Consider the following 11,617-nt stretch of genomic DNA (forward strand, 5'->3'; position numbering starts at 1 on the left):
GTTCATACGGACTCAGAATAGACGGAGTAACGGACTTATGTTTCACCAACTGAAGGAATAAAGCATGTTAAAACTTCAACAAACTTTCGCTTTTTCAAAATTGTTTCGCACCGAAACTAATGTTGCTGTTGTGGTTCAATTTTATCCTTGGTTTAAATTTTATTTCACTTTTGTGTTGGGGTATGGTAATGTGTGATAATGAGTTTAAAACAAAGGAAAATAGAATTTAAATCAAGGATAAAATTGAACCCCAACATTGCCATTGGTAACATATAGGTATATATTGCCGTGCAGATCACCTGTGTTTGTAACTGAGCTGCAAGATTAACATTGTGTGATCTCAGCATGTCACTCGGATCACGTAAAAGTAGGTCAGTTCTAGTGTCCGCATTGAGCGGGTCAACGTATTAAAAGAAAAGATATGAACTTTTTCGTCGGGAAAATAAAATTCACCGTTTTATTAAAAAAGCGGTTGTTCGGTAGAGCGAGTTTGCATGGCAGTTCCTTCGAGGTTTAAGGTGTATGTATGTGTAAAATGTTTGGGAAATTTAAATGGCTGTTTTCACTTGATCATTTATGCCGATTTGAAATATTTTCATAACAGCTGAGGCAATCTTTCTCTCTAAACTCATAGATGTAAACACGAATATATTTCTAAATAGGTTCAAATGTTCAGCTGGGAACAGTTCCTATACAGAGCAAATTAAAAGATTATTTATTTTGAAAACAAATGCAGATTCACACTTGTTATGAAATAAATCTATTAGCTATTTATTAGAAGGACACTATTTAATATGTTATTTACTTATTAAAACTTACTGAATGAAGTTATACTATATTATGGATCACTAATAAATTTATTTGGAAGCATATGAACAGTGTTTAATTGAGTCTTTAATCGTGTTTAATAGCCTGGGCCCAGTTGTTCGAAGGCCGATTAGCCCTTAACCCAGGGTTAAATTTAACCCGGGCTTCTCTTTCTTGTGTTCAAAAGCATTTTCTCGGATAAATTTCTCTGTTATATTTAGAGCTTTCAATCATCAACTTTTAGACAAAAAGAATTAAGACTGAAATGCTTTTTAAGCTTTCAAATTTGAATTCAAATCTCGCACTAACCCTTGGTTATCTTAACCCGGCTTTGAACAACTCGGCCCTGTTGCTTTCCTGATTTCAACTTACAAATTTCCTGCTGTTGTTATAGAGAGCCAAAGCAAACACGCCGGCGTCGAAAGTAAAAGCGGCACAAAACTGTAGATTTTCTGATTCATTTGAACAAACGTGCCCGCAGAAATCTTCTAACATTTCTTTTCTGTTGATGTATTTGCCGCAGTTAGATACTGGCCCAATGTCTGTAAGTTGGCCTAAAATATTAGTTACAAATAATCTCCAAAAGTTTCAATTTTAAATTTTGTGTGAGTAACATGTAGTTGGTCATTTAGCTAATTGATGTGCAGGGAACCTGTCAGTAAGCGTTTTGGATGTCGCGTGGACATAAATTGAGTGGAATTTAACCAAATTAACTTGTGTCGATTTCGTTAGCGTGTCCGAGGTCGAAATATACGTTCCCTGTCACTGTTGCCTTGCATTGCTACCATTTTCTATCCCAAAACTCTTCTCCATTGCGCATGACTTAGCCCTTCCCGAAGAGAAAAAAGGGCTCTGAAATCAAGGATGACGTTGACAAATGAGATACATGGGAAGTAAGGATGCGCATGGACAATGAAAGACGATGCGCACGAGCGTTCAATAAGGACACTTGTTCTCTGGGTATACAAATTGACTAAGGCTTGCTTAAAAAAACTTCTTTTGAACTACTCACGAACACCATTCCTGTTCGTAACTAGCTCAAACCGGACAGGTTTGTTTGTTTCGTAAAGGTGTCAACTAACATGATGCTTTTGCTTTTCGCCAATTTAATAGAAAAGAGAAGGAGACTGAGCCGAGTTAACTTTCGCAAAGCCTTCTGGGACTGAATAACACTCGGAACAGGAAAAAAAAATTGACTAATAGATGACCGTCACGTCCCCAGTAATGACCCCAGACACAATTTCGGGACCGCAGATCAAGAATCTCCATGAATTACAAACGACAAACACAACGATTTAAAAAATAACCTTTACTTAAGCGAAGTGAACGTTAGAGACAACATTTTGAACTAATAACAATGATGGCATGTTCAGCCTTGTGGCGTCTTTACGGTGCTTTCTCAAGATTAAACAAGATAAAATTCGCTTGGTAACAACCAATCAGGTAGCGCTCTGTTTCTAACACCAAATCCCGTTCGCCTTTTGTTCCAAAGTAGCGGTAGCGTGAGGACATGAATTGACTACGATTCAAAAGAAACCCAGAACAGTCACGTGTGTAACTACAAAAACTACGTGCTCTTTTCATGGTAATTGTTTTAACACTCGTCACAGGCGGCAGCTGAAAGGGAGAGAGGGAGGAGTATGCAGAGGAATCGTGTCATGTGTTCCCCGGTTCCTTCCCCCCGTCATCGCGTGCTCGTTTACGCCTACCGAATTTCTACATGGATCTCAGAACATTAGCGAGACTAATATTCACAATGATAAATAATAGCATTGACGAAATACTTAACAGAGATTCCTAACTAAGGAAACCACGTCCCAAAAACGCAACAACCAGGCATTTATGCATGGAACAGGTGCACTCATTCTCCGCGAAAAAAAAACAAAAGCGAAAGTTGGGGTAATAATTAATTCAAGAAAACTACTGCAAGACTTATCAAAAAACTAATATTAATTTTGCGTTTGACGATATTTTGATTCAGGTAGGTACTGAGCATTATGTTAAAAGCATCCCTGTCGCAATTTTCACCCGTCATATTCCATTTTCCTTTTTTTATCTTTTTGCGTTGTAAAAAATGCGTTTTTCAGAAGAATCGCAAAACAGTTTAGCAAAAACAGAACACCCCTTTTTCTCGCTGGAGTACCAACTTATGCCAAATTAGATTCGCATTCTTCAGTAACGATCCTATTAAACTATCAATCTGTTATCAGTTTGTATTTGAATTAGCATTATTATTATCACTGTTATTATTATTATTATTATCATTATTATTATTATTATTATTATTATTATTATTACTATAATATAAATTCACTGCACTACTCTATTTGATATATTATGTCGAATAATAAAAGTCACCGGCAACTCTGATACCACAGTACACCTACCCTCATCTATTACTTCCCGATCGCTAGTTGTGCTAATCCCACTCACCCTCCCCCGGCCCTTTAATCCGGCAGGGCTTCCGTCACTCTTGCTTTAATTTCACTCCAAATTATGCTATTACTTACAAAAAAATAAAGTAACGAGCAACACATTATTAGACAATTAGCAGTATCACCGATTATTATCACGAGAAGATATTCTTTCGTACGTGTTCCTGGAAGGTCTTTCGTTTTCTTTCTCCCGGGGAGATGATGAGCTGCTTCCCCTACTGGATATTGAATATCTTGGACGTAATCTAGTTCCATTTTGTTCAACCTCATCTTCCTCTTCACGGATAAACGGCTTGTGACACGAGAAAAGCATACCGGGATGGTCATCCGGGACCTTGGCGCAAAGTTCAAGTATCAAAAGTAAGAAAGTGAGTCCGGTTACGAAGAAAAACACGCAGCAAACTTTATAAAGAGGACGATAGTCACTCTTTCGCCAGCTTGGAGAGTCACCAGGAACAAAATCTCCAAGACCTATGGTGGTCAGTGAAATAAAGCAGAAGTAAAGCGCTTCAAAGTAGCTCCAGTCCTCGAGTAACATAAAGAAAATAGCAGGAATTATAATAACAAGTACAATGGCGGCGCACATGATGAGTGACAGATGGAGACAGCGGAGATACGCCGGCGGAACCCCGCGCACTGTACACTTGCTGCATAGATACTTCTCAATGTAATCTGCTAATTGCAGTAGACGCTCCACTATGGCTGTCAGCATTATAGCTGTCATGGGAATACCAAAAACTGCAAACACCATGCAGAACACCTTGCCACCTTCAGATAATGGATAAACATTACCATACCCTGAAAAGAAAAAAAAAAACTTTGTATAATCATCAACAATTCACTGTCTAGTATCCAGGTTTCTCTCTCAAAATCTACGTTTAGTTTTTTGCATTCTTTTAGTCTCCTCATCTTGTGTGATCCTTCGAAGCACTCGTCAAGTAAAGCCAAAAATGCTGTACGAGACGGTGTCCATTGCAATAAGATTTTTACAACAACTGAGCGAATCCTCGCGCGATGATTAGTCGAGAGCTATGGTCAATTAGAGTGTAGACCATGGAAATGACGTAACATGTCACGCAGTGCCGGTTTTTTGTTTTTCGTAAAAAACTAAATGTTATTGTAAAAAAAAAATTTTCCACAATTTTCCATGGTCTACACTCTTGTAGACCATAAAAATGACGCCATAAAATGTTCAAAACTTTGCAGTGAAACCACTCGCCTGCGGCTTGTGGTTCAACTTGAGTTTTAAACATTCTATGACGTCATTTCTATGGTCTATAAGAGTGAAGACCGTGGAACATTGTGGTCGATTTGTTAAATAGCCATCGAGAGCAGAGGTATTTCCCAGGTTTGGTTTCATTTGTCGCTATTAAGCCGGAGAAAGTGTATGCATGTTCTTGGAGGTTAAATCATATTGAAGTTATTGGCCAATCAAAAACTGAATCGTAACTGATGTAATTTGCGCAAAGCTAGCCAATGTATTTTGAATAAATAAGCTGATGGTATTATACACTGCCCACATTATTTTTTTTAAGGTTACACATAATCCCCCTAAAGCTGCCCTCGATTTTACTCCTCGGGTTCCCCTAGCAGGTGCACAGCTGAGCTGTCCATAGCCAGGCCGGCGCTACTTGGCAATCATGTACATGATCTGGTGAAGACAGATGCGACAGTTTAGTCAGTTTTTGTGATGTGCCATATAATCAATATGACTCATGAAAGTTTGGTCGCTCAGAACTAAAAGCCTCAAAGCAAAACGCTTGACCTTGATCACTGAATAACTAAAGTTCCTGAAGTGAGACTTTTGAAAGTCGATCTTGTTTTCAGTTGATCGCTGACGATATGCTTAAATCGAATTCAGGACTTTTCGCGAAAAAAGACGAAACCTCATTCGTAAATCTAAAACCAGCCACAATATATACTTTTTGATTTTGAAGGACATTACTTGGACAGAACAGAGAATTTTTGAACTGGATGATTTTTCTGGAAGCAGATGTGATGACAGGTGTCGAAGCTCGTTAACTTGGTAAGATAATTTATCTCTTTGTTAAAAATAAATAAAAAGTGACCATTTCTCTTATTTATTAATGAGCATTGGAAATAATACTCATCACTGAAGTCGATCGCGGCCTGAGTTATCACCTCTGTTCCTCGTCTTTCTTGTTTAGATGAACCACAAATGAATCAGTCATTTCCATCTAATTCGAGACCTCTATCATCGAGTACAAAAATTAGAAGTTGAGTAGTTTGCCGAACCGGCAGTAGCTAACTAAAGAGTTGTATAATTGAAATTTTAAGCACATTCTTTATGCTTCTACCATTAACTAGTTGATACGGGTTTTCAATACCTGCCGGTCACCTGTTAAATAATATTTGTCCTTCCTTACCTATGGTAGTTGCAACAGTTCCGGCGAAGAAAAATGAACTGCCGAATCCCCAGCTCTTCTTGTCACTCTCATTTCTAAGAGGCTGAATTCCCATGTCTTGGGCCGCCACCACATGCTTGACAAAATTCTCCAGCTCTTTCTCCGTAACACAGGGATGTTTTAACAGAAACTCGTCTCGCTTCTTACGCAGATCAGACAAGATTCTCTGTTCGTACGGTCCTTCGATCGACGAGAAGATGGCGGCACCCACAGAAAGGTAGAAAATATAAACAACTACCAGTGCAATTAGGCGAATTGTCGCACGTTCCATGAAGGAAATACAACAGGAAAATAGATTTCAGTTCTACAACTAAGTCTTCTTTTCTGCTTTGATATCAGTTTCTCCGGCTCAATGTGGCCCCTCCAGAGCAGTCTTCATCTGATCACGCCTAAATTTAGACGGTTACTGGCCGTTTAAGGGAAAGTTGTCACTCCTTCGATCGCTTTGGAGATTCTTGTGTCGCGGAACGATGTCGAATGTTTTAATAAGATAAAAATCAACATAACAATGTAGTTCGAAAACCAGTATTTAAATAAAGGAAATCAGTCCGACGTCAATCAACTATATAGTGGTCTGGTGTGTTTGTCTCCAGTACTTTTGTTTAGGAAATGTCGTTCAGTAAAGAAAAATACTAGAAACTCTGAAGTCCAACGATTATCCACTGTAAAAAGTTTCCGTTTCTGAGGGGCGTTTGAGATATCCACCGTATTTTTCTCATTTGCGAGCGTCTATGCAAATATCTGTTGGCATGACACATTTGAATATCAACTTTTATTAATAACTTGTTCACGAAAAACGGTTCAATAATTGCTCTCACAGTGCACGAAATTCTCGAGAATTCAACTGATAAGCCCAACATCAGGAAGTAGATTTGACCCCTGTCAGTTAGTCCTTATTTCTAAAAAATGGTGTCGTTACTTTTAATAGTGCAGCTTTTAAGCGCAGGGGTAACGCCAATTCCAAATTGAAAGTACTAACAATTTGTTGAGTAGTAAATTGTCTCTTATAACAGATCACTGCATATCCTCGGGGGATGTACAGTGGATTTTGATCAGTCGTATGCAGTCAGTTCCACTTGGCTTTGGCGGTGATCTTATGAAGCACTTTTAAACTGTAAAGAATGCGGCAGAGTATGTCTATGTACCAGAAACTCGTAAGCAGTTTTTCCAGATTCAAAATATAATACGCGTTTTAACCTACGCATTTTGAAACTGGAAAAAAACGTTTCATTTCCTTTTGCTTTAAATGCCGCAAGTAATTTATTGCGCACTTAAGGAAAATCGCAAGAGGTTTGAGGTTGTTTGACGTCATTTATCAAGGAAAGGATACTTTAAAATGTGAAAAAAACTGTACGCAAAGTGACGTTACTTCAAAAAAGGAAAAACATATATAGTGAAGACAACAAAAGACGGAAAACAAAGACAAGATTGTAGAGCCTTATATACGCCAAAATTTTGTTAAGTGCACTTTGAATGCATGGCATAATGGACTTGTAATTAACACTAGACTCTTTCAAGAAAAAGAGATAGGAAATAGTACAAGTTATGTCTAAAGACTTGTACTATTTTTACAACACGAACTAAAATAACCTAAGGCTTTCAAACGCCAGTAATACTGTTTATCATATTGAAAGTGATGACGCCTCAGTATTTACCCCATGAACGGGTCTTTTCGCAGGAAATATTGTTAATGATCCTGTATCCCCTAAATTAACCTCGACTCAGACAAGCTATTACGGACTAAGGATTTTAACTCCCTTGGCCAGACAATCCGCGAATGTGAATATATTTTTAAGCGTGCTCCTTTAAATCTTTGATTCACTGATTTTAGTTGATATCTTGTACGTTTCATTTTATAGTTGAATGTGTATTTTCTATTTTTAATCTTATGAGATCCTCTTTGAAAACCATACTTGTGTGAAAGAGTTGTCTCAATAAAGATTATCGTTAGTGTTGTTATTAATATTACTATTATTATTATTTCCGACACCTACACCAACGAACTGAAGAACACAAAGGATCGGCAATCGGAAACCACCTCAGAGAGCAGCATGATATGGAGCCTGAAGACATCGCACAAAGTTTTACAATCTTAAGAAAGTGTCAGAACAAATTTGACTGTCTTATTTTTGAAATGTTTTTTATCCAAGAACTGAACCCGACGCTTAACAAACAGTGCGATTCAATTCGCGCCAAATTAGTTGTTTAGAGTAGTTCTTGTTAACATTGTTTTACTTCCATTGTTTTTTGACTTTATAAACATTTTTAGCACTTTTTACATTTTTACATATTTTATCACATTTTAGCGTTCACCACATTTTTATCTATTATAACTTGTTTTTAACTTATTTATGCTAATTTAGAGAACTTTTATACACTTGAAAATGACCTCGGAGAGGTCGAAACGTCGTGAATTTTTTTTTTTATCGCTAATATTTATCTCAAAATATTATTATTTCTGTAAATTATGTACATATTTTTAAAGCTGAATAAAATTGTTGTTTATTCATAAAAAATACTATTTATTATTACTATTATCATCATCATCATCATCATCATCATCATCATCATCATCATCATCATCATCATCATCATCATCATCATCATCATCATCATCATCATCAGGTCACTGCCAAAAAGGTAATTTTTGTTAAATCTCTCGAGGGTCTGGCGTGAGCGTTAGTCCTGCGCGGCCAAACAGACCCCGAAGGCTCTGGAATCGAGAATAGAGTGAGGATTCACTTAGTGTCCACGCATTCAACTTGGGTAAAATTGTCCAATTTGCAGAACAAATGGAGCCATTTATACAAGGAAAAATAAGACGCAAAGTTTTCGCATCAAGGAAAATTTCGTCTAAAATAAGACGCGACTTAGCTAAGACGCGTCTTATTTTAGAACAGCCCTTAGCACCTGTTCTTAGATAAGACGCGTCTTAGCTAAGACGAGGAAAACTTCGTATGACTTTCGCATCTTACATAAGACGCGAACGCATAGTACGCGTGCGTTAATTTTTGGCGCGCCATGTTGGATTGCTGTTGCTACGGGCAACATTCACATGAAAACGAGTCATGAACAGAAATAAGACGCGAACCATTTATACGAACGTTGTCGTCTTAGATAAGACATGCTCGTATAAATGGTACAGTTCGGGTCTTATTTAAGACGCGTCTTATTTTTCCTGGTATAAATGGCCCTATTGTGTCTTGATCAATACCAAAATACTAACAAGATGACGATCTAATAGATCTGATACGCATTTGGGCGTTAAGCTATCATACTTTCATAGTGTAACAACTTCCGAGTCTGACATCACCCATCGGACATTTTTTTTCTTGGTCCCATTTTTCCGCCCACACAAAACAAATTAAGCCTGGATAGAGCAGCGTAAAGCGCTGTAGCCGGCGTGACTTGTTACAAATTCATACAAAGAGGATCAGCATAAGAGTCTAGGAAAGCGCCTACCAACATTTGTACCCCTTCCTAACCAAAAGTTTTGCTCCAAGTGAGAAGTTAGTCTTAACTTAAGGTTAAAGGAGGGGTATGTGGGTAATCTTATCTTTGTCAGGTTGAGCATGTTAGAAACAAGACTAATTTACACCGTGTTCAGTCCTTTTTCCAAAACGAATGAAGGGTCGCTTTCTTTGAGGCTGTATCGGAATGTTTCCGTTTCCTTTTTCCTCGTTGAGTTCCCGTTTCAACTCCTTTACCTTTATAAGCAGATGGCATAACGCTCTCGGTAGCGGAAGATGAATTATTCTGCGATACAATCTCCCTGATAGCTGCCTTGTTTAGACATAAGTCGATATGTTTGTTCAGTTCAGTCATAGCGTTTTGACCGAGCTTTATCACCTGTTCCTGCCCGCACACTGGACACGACAGAGGTGAGGGATGTAGCCAAGTATCATTACTCGAATTTCCCTCGCAATCTTTTGCGTAACTGGAAACTGGCGAAGAAGCAGCTTCAAAAAGCAAACCATCAGAACTTGACTGGTCAGCCTGAGAATAGTCTCCAGATGAATCGGCGTGTTGGTATGTAGCCTGCGAGGCTAATGACTGTGTTATCATATTGTGTTCTGTAAGAACGTCCTGACCTGCATCTTCAATGGCAACTTCTTCCTCTATTAACGTTTGGTTGATCGTGTACGAACTTGGGGCGTCCGTGAAAGACATAGTTTTTCCGGGCTTTGGTTTCAAAAAACCCGTAATAGTGTTCTGTTTCCCTTCTCTTGAAGAAACAGAAGTCACGTTTTGAAAATTCGATAAACGTACTCCCATAAGCCGCAGTCTTAGCGGATCAGGAAAACAAGCTGCCATTTCGTTTTTAAGAAGCTCTTTAGCTGCTCGGGAAATTTCCTCGTAAGTTGAAACAGGGTTAATTGGAGACAGAGATCGAGATTTTACCTCAAAGTTCACAGTCTTCAGTTTAATTGTGACGGTTTTTCCTTTGAGATTTTCTTTTTTCACATCTTCAGCTAGCGACTGACATAGTTTATCACACATATCTAATACCTCATCTGGTTTGCTTATTTCGGGAAATGTTGTCTCCGTTCCAATGCTTTTCCTTTTCGAGTCAGTCATAATAAAATTTCTTCCCAGACCAAGTGAGACCTGAATTAAGAATCTAAAACTGATCGGAGAGTGCAGTAAATAGATCAAATCTCTGCTTGTATACAAATCCTTGCATGTCTCTATCCGCAGGGCTTTGAGCATCTGTTCGCTTACTCGACCAATTCCACTTATTTTTCTAATTGGAAGTTTATGTACAAAATCTAAGATCACGTTTCGGTCTGGCTTCAGGAAGAACTGTCCATTTGGCTTGTTTCGATCAGAGCAAACTTTCGCAAGCATTACATTAGGCGCTATTCCAGCGCTAGCTGTAAGCCGCGTTTTTTGTTCAATTCTAAAACGTAATTCCTTTACTATTTCTTCTGCACTGCTTCCAAACTCCACAATCTCATCTGCCGCATTTTCCTCTACAAGATCTTCCTCACTTTTTAGCTTTGAGTGTAACCCGCTTTTCGTTTTGGTGACCGTTGTTTTTTCTTTGTTTTTCTGCCTGTTCTCGAGGTACTCAGTAAGATCCAAGTAGGCTTCATCTAGACTAGCCATTGCAAAGTTAGGATCATATTCAGCAAGGACCTCCTGCACTTGATGGCTGTATTCTTTGTACTTCTCAAAGTGCGGCGGCACGATAACTAACTCAGGACATAATTTTTTGGCTATAAAGCCTGGCATGGCTGCTCTAACGCCATAACGCCTTGCTGGATAGTTTGACGTCGACAGCATTGCGTTACTTCCCACTGCCATTGGTTTGTCACGCAATTCAGGATTGTCCAAGATTTCTACCGCAGCGTAAAACGCGTCCATGTCTATATGAACGAAAGTTCGGGTGAGATCACGCGTGTCATCGAGCTCTTTTACGATCAAGTCTACGGTTTGCAACGCTTCTTGTCTCTGCTGCGCGGTGATCTTTTTTAGACAAGCTGTCTGCTTATTTATTCTCTCAGACACTTGCTTTTCTTTCTTCAATTCATTTTCGTAGAATCGGGAACCTTTGCTTGCTTCAAGTATAATTTGGTTTATTTTTTCTTTGTCTAAACCTACCATACCTGCCTTGTGATCATTGAGCTCCATTCTGGTCAAGCTTTTTGAACTGTCCATTGAATTGCACTCGTTATTCTCCACGATCATTTTAACTTGTTCGACATGTTCTCCGGTCACTGATATGTCCTCCTTGTCGACATCATCTCTCACCGACATCCCAATATTTCCTCGATCCCCGAAGTTTCTCCAATGGTTTTCTGGAGCATTAAATATTTCACCCCAATCATCACCTTCGTCTTCTTCCTCCACATCAAAGTAGTTTCCTTGACCATAACTCAGCAAGGAGTCCGCCATTTTTTATTGAGAGTGTTTGGCGATAGGTAACCTGGCCACATTCTCTTTTCC

At 38.7% G+C, this 11,617-nt stretch overlaps 2 protein-coding genes across 2 annotated transcripts; both read right to left on the reverse strand.

The window, feature by feature from the left end:
• Window positions 1-626: 626 nt before the first annotated feature.
• Window positions 627-6,370, reverse strand: LOC140944122 (potassium channel subfamily K member 6-like). Its single transcript, XM_073393245.1, has 2 exons — window positions 5,630-6,370; window positions 627-4,040 (listed from the first exon to the last, which is right to left on the reverse strand). Exons 1-2 carry the CDS (start codon window positions 5,937-5,939, stop codon window positions 3,364-3,366), a joined length of 987 nt encoding a protein of 328 aa, XP_073249346.1. The 5' UTR covers window positions 5,940-6,370; the 3' UTR covers window positions 627-3,363.
• A 1,923-nt stretch (window positions 6,371-8,293) lies between these two features.
• LOC140942640 (DNA polymerase kappa-like) lies at window positions 8,294-11,569 on the reverse strand. The gene has a single exon (XM_073391577.1). The coding sequence runs from the start codon at window positions 11,564-11,566 to the stop codon at window positions 9,272-9,274; it is 2,295 nt and encodes a 764-aa protein (XP_073247678.1). The 5' UTR covers window positions 11,567-11,569; the 3' UTR covers window positions 8,294-9,271.
• Between the last annotated feature and the right edge of the window lie 48 nt (window positions 11,570-11,617).

The sequence above is a fragment of the Porites lutea genome, chromosome 7 (assembly GCF_958299795.1).
Source record: "Porites lutea chromosome 7, jaPorLute2.1, whole genome shotgun sequence".
Taxonomy (NCBI): Eukaryota; Metazoa; Cnidaria; class Anthozoa; order Scleractinia; family Poritidae; genus Porites; species Porites lutea.

Coding starts and splice junctions, on each gene's coding strand:
- LOC140944122 (XM_073393245.1), bottom strand. CDS start 5,939: ATGGAACGTGCGACAATTCGCCTAATTGCACTGGTAGTTGTTTATATT. Junction 4,041..5,629: donor AACTGTTGCAACTACCATAG/GTAAGGAAGGAC, acceptor TTTTCTTTTCAG/GGTATGGTAATGTTTATCCA.
- LOC140942640 (XM_073391577.1), bottom strand. CDS start 11,566: ATGGCGGACTCCTTGCTGAGTTATGGTCAAGGAAACTACTTTGATGTG.